Source organism: Chenopodium quinoa, unplaced genomic scaffold (genome assembly GCF_001683475.1).
Source record: "Chenopodium quinoa cultivar QQ74 unplaced genomic scaffold, ASM168347v1, whole genome shotgun sequence".
In the NCBI taxonomy this organism is placed as follows: Eukaryota; Viridiplantae; Streptophyta; class Magnoliopsida; order Caryophyllales; family Amaranthaceae; genus Chenopodium; species Chenopodium quinoa.
In genome coordinates, this window is record NW_018743283.1 from 1,193,104 (window position 1) to 1,206,452 (window position 13,349).

General features: G+C 35.6%; 1 protein-coding gene and 1 pseudogene across 1 annotated transcript; one reads left to right on the top strand and one right to left on the bottom strand.

Moving 5' to 3' along the window:
- The first annotated feature begins 1,786 nt into the window (after positions 1-1,786).
- Positions 1,787-8,835, top strand: LOC110735408 (digalactosyldiacylglycerol synthase 1, chloroplastic-like). Its single transcript, XM_021915601.1, has 7 exons — positions 1,787-2,760; positions 3,473-3,505; positions 4,730-4,817; positions 6,428-6,912; positions 7,002-7,268; positions 7,486-7,835; positions 7,956-8,835. Exons 1-7 carry the CDS (start codon positions 2,077-2,079, stop codon positions 8,479-8,481), a joined length of 2,433 nt encoding a protein of 810 aa, XP_021771293.1. The 5' UTR covers positions 1,787-2,076; the 3' UTR covers positions 8,482-8,835.
- Positions 8,836-9,559: 724 nt separating this feature from the next.
- On the bottom strand, positions 9,560-12,884 carry LOC110735409 (annotated as a pseudogene).
- Between the last annotated feature and the right edge of the window lie 465 nt (positions 12,885-13,349).

The following is a 13,349-nucleotide window of genomic DNA, read 5'->3' on the forward strand; positions in this document are numbered from 1 at the left end:
TTGTCATATAAAGTGACTCCAACTTCAACCACAAACCCACAGAAGTCGTCTGCTTGGCAACCTCTCTCAAAACATCATCAGAGAGACATAATTGAATTGCCGAAAGAGCCTTCAAATCGATCTCCTCCCACGTATCCACCATCATGCCCGAAGGCTTGTTGGATACACCTTCAAGAGCCTTGTGACAGCCACTTTGAACCAAGATGGCTTTCATCTTCAATTGCCATAGGCCAAAGTTCACTTGCCTATCGAATTTCTCAATATCAAATTTCATTGGCATAATTTAATCAAACTAATCTATAAACACCTAAACCTTAAGACCTTAAAACCTTGGCTCTAGATACCACTTGTTAGGAAATAATGGTGTAATCGTGTTTGATTAATGCGGAACAAGTCAATGAAATTAAGAACGAGAAAATCAATAAAGAAGATAGACAAAAAACACAAGGATTTACGTGGTTCGGTCAAAATAGACCTACATCCACGGGTGGGGGATTCGAGAGCTTCTTCACTATAATGGAGAAAGAAACAAGAGAATAATACAATGAGTCTTAAATCTAATGGCTCAAAAAAGGTACGATCTAATTGATCAACTAAAGGGTCCTTTTATAACACAAGGAAACCCTAATAAATCCCTAAAATTGTTCCCCAAGTATATTCAAATAGCCGTCATAGAAAAGATATAATTTTAGGATATATTCCATAAATTATCCTAGAATAACCTAACTACCGAGCTATAGCTCGGAAGCTAGCTCATACCTGCCGCAAGTCCTCATAGGGACGAGATATAGCTCACTCGCATAGAGTTATAGCTCGCAGCCTCGTTGCAAATTTCCAGCTTCGTCAGGTTTTTGTAAAACGGTCATAACTTTCAAAGTCAGCCCTACTAGATTTTGCGTCACAATTTAACACAATGGTGATCAAACTAAGATCGATCCCATCGTTTTAAGCTTTTTATACTACTATGCAACCTTTCATATTGTTATAACAGATGCAAGAAAGATTTAAATTATCAGGAAATAAGAACACATTTTTCAATAATACATCAACAATGAGATAACTATGTCCACATACAAGTGAGAGTAAAGTTTTATTAATAGATTTCAAAATATCTATAAGGGAGTTTTTATAATAGTCCTAAACAAATAGGCCCAAAAATAGAAAATAGTGGCCTTGTAACAAACACCCCTGTGATAGTCTCTAAAGAGAGTTAATTGATTCAAGACATATTCTAACACGTTCATTTTATTTCCTAGGATAAATTAAAACAACACAATACAAGATTTACTTATTTTCTAGTAAAAATAATACAAAGCTATATTTATTTTTTTTCATCGTTTTACAAGAATCATTGGTAGCCTTGCTTAAAATTTCTCCATGGACGTGCATCATTATTTTAAACGACATAATGAGTAGACATGTGTCTTCATAAGCCTTTGTTCAGTTAACACTACAACATATTTTATCACTCGATTAACTCTTAAATAAACATGATGAATTAATAAGATTTAGGGTATGTTCACTTTAATTTAATTTCAGTCCTGTTTAGTTTATTTGAGCTCCAATTAGTTCAGTTTAGCTCTAATTTCTTTTTCTCATAAAATATTTATTTCAACTCTTTTCAATAAATATGAACAAAACCTTAATCACAATAAATTACACAATAGTCCAACGATGCTTAACATCATATAACCACGACAATCGTCAAGATGGACTATCGATAGCAACAATAGCATATACCAAGCATAATCTAAAAGAGGACTCTAGAGAAGCCATTGGTATAAGGCAACAATAAGAAAACAAGTCATAAGAGAAATGTGGTCACCAATACACAACTATAATCTCCTCCATTTTTGGACGCCTCAACTTGTTGTCGACACACAAAAATCCGTTAAAATTTCCGCCAACCTCTTCTCTTCTTCTCTCTCCTCCATCAATCAATCTTCTCAAATCCTCCATTTTCTCTCTCCTCTGCTTCACTACCAAAATCCCCAATCTCTTCTTCTGCTCAAACCCAATCTTAAACCCTAGATTCCCCTTTTTAGGGAAATTCTTAGGGCATAAATTTATCACACCATGAACAATTTCATCCCTCAAGCCGTTACATCGGCGTCGACGTCGCGAAATTCACCGGCTACGGCCGCCGGAGGTTCACCGGCGAGCGCATTATCCTTCATTTCAAAGGGGTGGAGGGAGGTGCGAGATTCTGCTGATGCCGATATTCGATTGATGAGAGATAGGGCGAATTCCTTCAAGAATTTGGCATCTTCGTTAGATAGGGAGTTGGAGAATTTCATCAATTCTGCTTCGGCGTTTTCGGTTCCGGCGATTAAGTCGTATTCGGCGAGTAATTCTTCGACTGAGATTGATTTTGTGAAGAAATTGCAGCCGAAATTGTCGGAGTTCCGGAGGGTTTATTCGTCGCCGGATTTTAGCCGGAAAGTGTTGGAGAAGTGGAGTCGGCCTACGACACCGAGGATTCGTATCGATTTGTCGGCGATAAAGAATGCAATGTTGGAGGAAGTGGAGGTTGATGGAGGTGAGAGATTGAGACAGAGTAGGAGAGGCAATGTTAGGTTTACTGATTTTAGGTGGGATTGGAAGGGGGAAGGAGAAGAAGGGGAAGAAGGGTTTAAGGATTGGGAGCCGATTCGAGCTTTAAAGACTAAATTGAAAGATTTTGAGGTGAAGAAATCGCCTGATGAGATTTTTGGCGCCTGGAAGAACAGTGAGCTGGTTGAGAAATTCAAGGCTAGTTTGGTATATTTCTTGTTCATATATCTAATCTTTGATTTAATATTCCGAATTTTATAGTTTCATAGCTTTTGTAGTTTTTTTTGATTAACTGTTATTATATTTATATGAATGTATGGTGATGTAGCATATAGGGCTTGATTTTGCTATTGTTTGGGAGTCGAGTTCGGACGAATTTATAGCTGAATTTTGATGGCTGAGATTTTTAGTTGTAGGCTTGTAGCTGAATGCATAATATTGTACGATTTTTGGTATCTAGTTGTAAAATGAATTTTGGTATCTAGCAAGAAAATGGTTACTTGCCCAACCAGTGATGAATTTGGGGAAACTGTTGAGCTCCTACTTGGTTTTCTTAGCCAACTAAGTGAATTATCTATTCAACCTTCATTAATATTCCTATGCATATTGTATATATTTTTTTAATTCCTCTCGTAGTTGGAGGGGGTAGAGAAGGGATGAAGAATCAATCAGTAATTATATTATGGAGATAGAAATCAAAGTTGAAGGAAATATTAGCTCATAGGACAATATTTTCTTCTTAACTTGCTTTGGAATAATCTCAAAGATTAAAAACTTGTCAACTGTTGAAGGTGGAAGGACAAATTAGATTGTATGACTATTACCTTTGTTGACAATAATAACTTTGTCTTACCATTTTCACCATGAATATTTATGTGTTGTTTGTTAGATGATTAATATTTCTATGTTTATTATGCAGAAAGCACTTCGGTGGGATTCCCTGGATTCAAAGGTGGGTATATAGAATTCTTTGTCTGATATCCTGTGCAAATCCTATGAATGCTGAAATGTTTTTTTTTTTTTTTTTTTTTTTTTTGTAAATTGTCAGCCAGCATTTTCCCTCTTGTTTGAAAGTACATGTTTGATAAGAATTAAAATTTAAAAAATAAATGACAAGCATTACTGTACAAATAGCAGCACTAGTAATAATTTATTTTCTACTAATTCTAAAATACACCTTCTATTCATAATTAAAATTGGAAAACTTGTATTTCCAGCAAAGTTGTGGTACATATCACTGTGTCAGTGCTTATAAAGGCATGTTGTGAAATTGATGTGTAACATGTGCAATAATTTAATACTCCCTCCGCCCCATTATATAGTTCCTGTTTTTAATTTTGGAGATTCAAAATGTTGTTCCTATTTCTATTTTTGGCTGGTATGTAAAGCTCATTATATCCTCACTTTTTTTAACTTTATTCATTGTACTTTTTCCACTTTCTCTCTCTAACTTTTGTCTATAATTGTACTTTCCTCTTTTATTATTGTACTTCATCCACTTTTTCCTCCTATTTCTTAAATACCGTGAAAAAACACAAACAAGAACTATATTATGGGACTGAGGGAGTTGTTTCTTTTGATAAGATCAAGGAAGAATGTAACAAGCTAGCATGTATTACTATAACTAGTGAAGTAGTGAACGCAATTCCCAAGGCCCTGCCCCTCTTAAACTTAAAGAATTACTTTCTACTTTGTTCTTTTTTACTTATCCGCTTTGACTTTTACACTATTCACTAACCCCTCATTTAATTGTCTTTTGTGAATAATATGTAAGGAAAAATATATCCATATGGGATCTTTTTGAATTTGTCTCAATAAGGGCTATCATAATATGATAATATATAACTTCTATAATTTTACTTATGGAGAACTAAAGTTACTGATCGTTAAAGTTTTGCATGGTTAGCGTGATAAAAGAAACAGGTCATGTAAAAAAGAACAAAGGAAGTATTATTTAAAGTCATATTAGTCTGTAAAACTCAAGCGTAGAGCGCAAAGCCTAAGTTGCTATTGTTAGGATAAATGCATGTTGTATTGTTGTGGTGCTTCCAAATTGAAGTTTTTTCGTTTCTGTCTTAAGTTTATGCCTTTTTTTTTTTTTTTTTTTTTTTTTCCTTTTTAATTGTGACAGCTCTATTTGTCTCATAGACTCATGTTTGTGTCTGATCTGTTGCAGGAAGTACCACCATTGGATGTACCTGAACTCCTGGCATATTTTGTTAGGCAGTCTGAACCCTTTTTGGATCAACTTGGCGTTAGAAAAGGTATATGCACTGTCTTAAATCTCTTATAATTTCTTAATGTATGGGCCTTCTAAATATATAAAAAAAAAAAAAAAAAAATAACGGTTATGGTATGCCTGTCAGACATCATCATCGTGATTATCGTATTTTCTGTATATGAGTGTCATTCAGTATCTGTTTGATAATCTGTAATAAGCTTCTTAATGGATCTTGATTTGTTGTATAGTATGTTTCACAAAGATTATGCATAGTGTTGACGTGTCGTTATAGGTCGATGCCACTTCTTCTCTGTCTGCCTTCGTTTAGCTTCAAATGATGTCTACAAGTGGCTATCTGGGTTGGTGATATCATGCTCAACTAGTTTGTGGCTCGGGCGATGTCCCGGATTTTGCTTAAATACAAAATGAAAAAATTACCTTAAGTTAGAATAATGACATTTTAATGACATTACTTGAAGTTAAATAATAAAATATATAGAAATGGAAAATTTAAAAGGTATAGGTAGAAGGAAAGATACAGTAGTGTATTAGTATGTTCTACAGTTAAGTTGGGATTTAGCTAGTGGAATCCAAGGTAATGAAAAATTATAACTCATTAATGTTAATTAAGTAATAAAATGACATTTATTGTGAAATAAAAACAACAAATACAATAGAATAAAAAGAATTTTTATTCATGGTGAACCAGTGTAAAATAATTGTCCATTGATAGGACAATAATGACAATAAAAGTTGGAAATTTCAAGGGGTGTAGGGGTTTCAATATGGCTCAAGTTTTTATATGGAACGTCATGTCATTATCCATGTGGCGTCATGTCATAATTTTCATTATGACTCAAGTGACACATGTCGTCGGCATGTTGTCCCTTTGAGTTTTAATAATATTATTATTGATTTTTCGCAGCTTAGGGCCCGTTCGTTGGTACTGTAGTTTTCTATTTTTTGGTTGTTTCAAGGCATATGATATACTCCGTATGTCATATAAAGAATTAAAAATTAGTCTGATTTATTGAATTCACGATTATGAAGAAAATTGACAACTGAAAATTGAAAACTACTTTTTCTAGTTTCCTGTTTTTGTTCTTTTTTGTTTTCAAATAAACAAAAAACTGGAAATAAACTGCCCCTTAGATGTTGGTTTTTTAATGGAAAATCATCAAAGTCAACACATATGCCAACCAAATATGTAAATCAACACCTAAAATGGAACCCTTGCAGGTAGTCTATATCCAGCACTTGTGACTAACATTGTTTCAAAGAAGTGATGATATTTGAGTAATATCTTATGCTGAAAATGCAAGTTTGCTTGGTAGTTGATAGGATAACATTTAAGCTGTAAAAATCACATACTGAAAATATTAGGTTAGACATTGGAGCTTGGGTAGCTGATGGAAAATTTCCATTGTGCATCTCATCTGCAAGTGTGAGCCTTGTGAGGTATATGAGACTTCAATATGGCATATTGGGATATGGAATAATATGTAACTTGAAAGTGTGCTGTAATTGTTTCTAAGACTACATTTTGTTGATCTTCTAAAATATTTCAGCTCCTGCCTTTTCATTTAACATGTTGGACACTTGTACAACATCAGAATAAAATGCTCATGCTTCCTCTAAATTTTTTACATGCAGATTTATGTGACAAGATAGTGGAGAATTTGTGTAGTAAACGTAAGAATCAGCTTCTTTTGCACTCCGTATCAGGTGGGGAATCTTCTGTGGTTGAGGGTGATAACATCAATGATGAACTTGATTTAAGGATAGCCAGTGTCCTTCAGAGTACTGGTCATCACTATGAAGGTGGATTTTGGTCAGACTTAATGAAGCAGAATCCATCTGAAAAGAAAAGACATGTTGCTATTGTTACCACTGCTAGCCTTCCTTGGATGACGGGAACAGCAGTAAATCCGTTGTTTCGTGCTGCTTATTTGGCTAAATCTGCAAAGCAGAAGGTTACTCTATTGGTTCCATGGCTTTGTAAGTCTGACCAAGAGCTAGTTTACCCAAACAAGCTTACATTCAATTCACCAGAAGAACAGGAGGATTATATACGAAACTGGCTGGAGGAAAGGATTGGTTTCAAGGCTGATTTCAAAATATCATTTTACCCTGGAAAGGTATGATTATACGATCTCGTGTCAATGCTACATTGTGGATTTTACAGTAGCAACCTATACTATGATTTGACATTCTGGTATGTTTGCAGTTTTCCAAAGAAAGGCGGAGCATACTTCCAGCTGGTGATACTTCTCAGTTCATATCTTCTAAGGAAGCTGACATTGCTATCCTTGAAGAACCAGAGCATTTGAACTGGTATCATCATGGTAACCGGTGGACTGATAAATTCAATCATGTTGTTGGTGTCGTACACACCAATTATCTGGAATATATAAAGAGAGAGAAGAATGGTGCTATACAAGCTTTCTTTGTGAAGCATATTAATAATATTGTGGCAAGAGCGCATTGTCACAAGGTAAGATACAGATTTCCTGTTATCTATATATTTTGGATTTGATCTAGGGGTGAGCTGTGCTCACCAGCTTTTCTTTTTTTTTTTTTTTTTTTTTTTTTTTTTTTTTTTTTTTTTTTTTTTTTTTTTTTTGCTGTTTAGCTGTTTTATTAAAAATTTATAAGAAAACAGTGCTGTTCTGGTTTTATTGGGATACTAATAGTTACTTTCTGTGCCTCAGGTTCTTCGGCTTTCTGCTGCCACCCAGGATCTGCCCAAGTCTATGATATGTAATGTCCATGGTGTTAATCCAAAGTTCCTGGAAATTGGAGAGAAGTTGACTTCTGAAAGGGCTGCTGGTCAGCAAGCCTTTCCCAAGGGAGCATATTTTTTGGGCAAGATGGTTTGGGCAAAGGGATACCGAGAACTAATAGATCTATTTTCAAAGCACAAAAATGAGCTTGGCAGCTTGAATTTGGATGTTTTTGGTAATGGTGAGGATGCACATGAGGTCCAGAATACAGCTAAAAAATTGAATCTGAGCCTCAACTTCCAAAAGGGAAGAGACCATGCCGATGATTCCCTGCATGGGTATGTACCTTTTTCTCCATATCTTTTTTTTGTCTCCTTGAAAATTCTGAAGTACGTCTTTTTAATGCTTGCATAGATTAAGCCCACATTCAAACCATAACTTTATATTTATGCTTGCAGATACAAAGTTTTCATAAACCCTAGTGTCAGTGATGTCCTTTGCACCGCTACTGCTGAAGCACTTGCAATGGGAAAGATTGTAGTTTGTGCAGACCATCCATCAAATGAGTTTTTCAGGTCATTCCCAAACTGTTTGACATATCAGACATCTGAAGACTTTGTTACCAAGGTGAAGGAAGCATTGGTCAAGGAGCCTGAGCCACTTACCCCTGAACAAAGATACAAACTTTCATGGGAAGCCGCCACTGAAAGATTTATGGAACATTCTGATCTTGAAAAAGTCCTAGGAATGGATCAAAGCAGCATCAAGTCCAATAAAAACTTCATTTCAAAATCAGTTTCAATGCCCAATTTGTCTGATATGGTTGATGGAGGGCTGGCATTGGCTCACTATTGTTTCACTGGGAGCGAACTCTTAAGGCTTGCAACAGGAGCAATACCTGGCTCTCGGAATTATGACAAGCAGCACAGCAAGGATCTGAATCTGTTGCCTCCACAGGTAGAAAATCCAATTTATCATTGGTGATGAATTTAGTCAGCTAGGGAGCGGTTCTAATATCTTGTGCATAACTGTATAGTAGGATGTCTTATTAGTTCTTAGAGCTCCTCTATGGTTTGTGGGTGGCTTGTTATATTTACAGGTTGCCATCCAAGCACTCTCTTAGCCTTGGGTTTGTAATATAGGAGAATATGATAATAGAGTATGTATTTTTGACAGTGCTGTAAGCAATAACATAGAAAATATCCACGAAAGCTGGAAGCCTATTAGTTTACCCTCGCAGCATTCCTTGTTACGGAGTATTTTGGCTGTAATTCTTGTACATTTCAATTCACTAATTAACATAGTTAGAAATAAAGTCCCCTTCAGAATTATTTTTTACTTTATCGCACATTAACTATTTTCCATTCTGTAGTAAACTCCAGAACGATTAGAGGCAAGTCAGGCAACTCCTAATCGGTCCAATATTAAGGGCCTGTCCGAACTGAAATGAATATTTTATAAGAGAAGGAAATTAGGAGCTGAACTGAATTCCAACGTAAGACGACAGACCCTAAGACTAGAATAGACCCGGTCTACAATAATTTATTGTAGACCCAACCTTCTAGTATACCATACGAATGTGATTATATCATACGAGATGTGATTATATTACTACAAAAGTGATTATATCATTTTGAAACTGTTATGTAAATGTATAACACAAAAAGTAAATTTATCATTATAAAAAGGTATCAAATAGTAAATTACATCATTCAAAACATGATTTTTAAATTTTATCATCCTAGAGATAATTATTTAATCTCATTAAATGATTTAATATGAGATTATATAATTCAAAATATGACTCACAAAAAGATAATTATATAATCTAAAAAAGTGATTATATCATCCAGAATGTGATTATATTATTTGAATTTGAAAGTGTCACATTTTGGGTCTACAATAATTTATTGTAGACCAGGTCCACACAAGACCAATTGTCGATCCAAAAGATTGGTTTGGACCCAAACCAAAACTGAGGAAAAGAAGCGATATGAGGAAAAAGATACGTAAAGAAAAAGGGTGAGATACGGATAATCAATCTAGGAGAATAGAGAAAAGATACTAGGCTGAAGAGACTACATTAATCTTATTGATCTTCTCTAAAAATTTCACACTACATTCCTTTCTTAAAGGATGTGCTTTCATTCAACAATAATAAATAACTCTGGAACATATGGATCAATAAGCATCAAACCATTCAAACTAAAATTAAAGTTTAAGGTTACCACGCCTTTACTATTTACAAGCAGTTAAAGGACCTTTGTATGTAACAAAGTAATACTCTGTTTGAAGATTACTTTGCAAGCCTAGTCGCCTTCTTGTATGTGTATCGCTTTGAAATCCACAGATAAGCACAGAAGTTGAGAATACTAAGGATCACCAACAGCCAGAAGAAATAGTCCAGGTGACCTCTGTTGAGATTATCAGGGATCCACCCTAACTTCCCATGCTTCGTAGTCACATGAGTCACAATAGTAACGAGAAAAGAGCTTAGGTAATTCCCCAATGCATTGGTTGTAAGAGACAGAGCAGAACATAAACTTCTCATCGCATCAGGTGCCTGATCATAGAAGAACTCTATTTGACCTATAAATGTAAATACTTCTGCACAGCCAATGAGGAAATAAGGTGGGATTTGCCAGAAGATAGAGATAGGAATTGTTTTCAAATCGTAGTAGTTGTTTTCCTTCACAATGTTCAGCCTAACAACCTCCAGAATTCCTGCAGTAATCATAGCAAAGATGGATATTACTAGGCCAATTCCCATTCTTTGAAGCTGAGTGAAACCGCGTGGATTTCCAGTGAACTATTTAGCAAATGGGATGATGACCATGTCATAGACAGGGACCCAAAAAATGACACTTAGGGTATCGAATGCTGAGAGAGAGGCTGCTGATATCTTGAGTTTTGGGCCAAGGTGCTGGTCCATGGTATTGCCTTGTAATACAAACATGGTGCTCATTTGGCTATATACTGCAGAAAAAACAATTCCCGTGGCCCAAATCGGAAGTATTCTGATGATGGCTTTAAGTTCTTCAACTTGGGTAACAGTGCAGAGTCTCCATGAGCTTGGAGTTCCTTTGATGTCATCAGTTTCAGTTGGTACGGCAGCTTTATCAAAACACCTGAAATGGAAACATAACCATTTCACATAAGAAGCGGTACAAAACTACAAAATAGTATAGCAGAGATGTAAGATGTAAAATATAATACTAGACGAGATCATGAAGAAACCTAACTTATAAACTAGTCAACAAAAAGAAATAGAGAATAACCATTTTTCCCATCAATAAGTGTGGAACAGAAGGATTAAGCAAATATAGTCCTATATAAATATACCTAAGTTTATCTGTATGTTCAAGCTTTCAGCTTCCGACAATATTGGATGCGTTATCAGGTGTCTCATACAGGATGGATGTATCCTCAGGAACTTTCACCTTAATTTTTCTCAAGGTTGCGATCAAAACCTGAGCAATCCTTGTTAGAGGACTACCTCCCGGCTTCTGAAATCGATAAAATCTGGAACCCGAGAAAAAGGACACGACAGCAACAGCCATAGCAGCAGCTGGGATACCAAACCCCCATCCCCAACCAATATTGGTTTGGACCCAAACCAAGACTAAGGAAGCAATAAGGGCACCCACATTGATTGAGAAGTAAAACCAGTTGAAGAAGGAGCTCTTTTTCACCCTTTCTTTCTCATCAGTTTCATCAAATTGATCCGCGCCAAAGGAAGAGACACATGGCTTGATTCCACCAGTACCAAGGGCTATTAAGTAGAGAGCTACAAATGCAAATGCCGTTGTATCCTTTAGTGCATTCACGGAAGCAGAGACCGTCAACAGAGCCATTCCCTACATCATACAAATCATCTGTAAGAAACTAGAGTAATTTAATATTAAAAGGGTGTCCCACACCATAAGAAAAGTTTAACATCATGTGCATAGCAATCCATAGTTCATCAAGATTTTCCAGTAACCCAAGATTAGAGGGAAAAAAATACTAATATAACAAATTTAAAACATAAAACTTACATATACCAACAAAATTAATCACCACTTTACATCACACCTTCAACTAAGAAGTGCATATGGTATACAAAATTGTTGCAGATAAGACATCAAGTAGTCACACATAAAACGAGAGAAGACTAGAAGACTTACGATAACATAAATGATCGAAAAGAGGGCAATAACCCAATATCTTCCCAAGTAGGCATCAGCTAAAAAGGCTCCGAGAAGAGGCATGATGTAGCATGTCCCTGACCAATTACTGACATTCTCTGCTGCAGTAGCATTTCCTTGATGCATACGATCGATGAAATAGTTTACAAGATTAGTACTCATTCCATAATATGCCAGCCTTTCACAACATTCATTCCCTGACAAAATCACGATGTCAAATTTAGTAACTCAATGATAAATTGTCTTCAGATTAGAGAAAAAAAGTTAAATTCTATTCAGAGTAAATGTCATACCAAGGATAAAAAAGCAAGCCCTCCAGTTCCCAGTTTTCTTCTTGTCAGCTGGATTTCCTTTAATGTCAAGAGTTCCATCCTTCACAATAGAATCTGCTCCCGTCTCAATCATTCTTGGTACCAGATATAGTATCTCTCCCTCTTACTGATGGATTTCTTACAATGCCACTTGTGAACTGTCAAATGCAAAATGCTTCAGAATTCTATTGAACAGGAAGTATAACCTCTTTAACATACAAAGTACAAGCTAATGAAACACAAATGCAAACCGAAGCCTTAATCCCTAAAGGATTGGGTCGGAAGAACATCCATAACATGACTCGTCAAATTAACAGAATTACCAGGAAAAAACATTAAGTAAGTCGAACAATCACAGAAGAACACACCTATATAACAAGAGCAATCTCAAACAGCAGATGACTTCCTTCTATTATGCAAGGCCTTAAAGAAGTTATGCTTATAGAAAGTTTAAGATTGTTTGGTACATAAATAGTGTTAGCTTATTATCTTATCATATGCAAGTCCACCCACTAGCCAACTAAAAAATTTCACAAATCAAGAACAATTTGGTCCCAAATTCAATATTTCTCAGAAAGATAGCATTGAAAACAATGATAACATAGTTGCTCTCAGCAGTCAGCATACTGTCAGCATGACAATGAATTGTGTGCCATATCTAGGTCCACAAATATTATTACAGTTTAAGGTAGTTCATTTCATTAAATTTTAAATCATGAAATAGGATGAATTCTCGAATGGATCAAATTGTTGTACTAATTCTACTCTTATTCTATTCACTACCAAGATCCACATCAATTTAATTCTATGTACTATGAACTTATGAAGATAACCACCTCGTGCATACAAGTGGCTAATTTTTAACTATCAATTAGCTCAATGAAAACCCACTAACCCCCTTTCTTAAAAACAACAATTTATATCCTACACCCGGGATTATGGGGCACGCTGAGGCGTGTATTTAAACACAATAGTACGAGTGCACGCGCTGGTGGGTGTTTGGCTCCGTGCACCTCGGTGCAACATAGAAGAATGGCTGAACATCCGTCCAAGCCTCCACCCCAACAAAATTTAAAGAGGATAAATGTCCTACTACAATATTATACTGTACTAAGATTTTCCACCTACCACGACAAACAACAACACAAAGGTTATGGTAAATCTTAAGATACAAGCAAAGAAGTGATGACCACCAATCATAACGTATCCACTTACCAAAACATACACGCAATCTTTATGATTAGAACGTTGACTCCTAATCAACTCGAACATTAAAGTAATAATACTACCTCCGTGCATATTATTTGCAACGATGTGACATAAATTACAGAGAAAAAATATCAAAGGTAGTAAT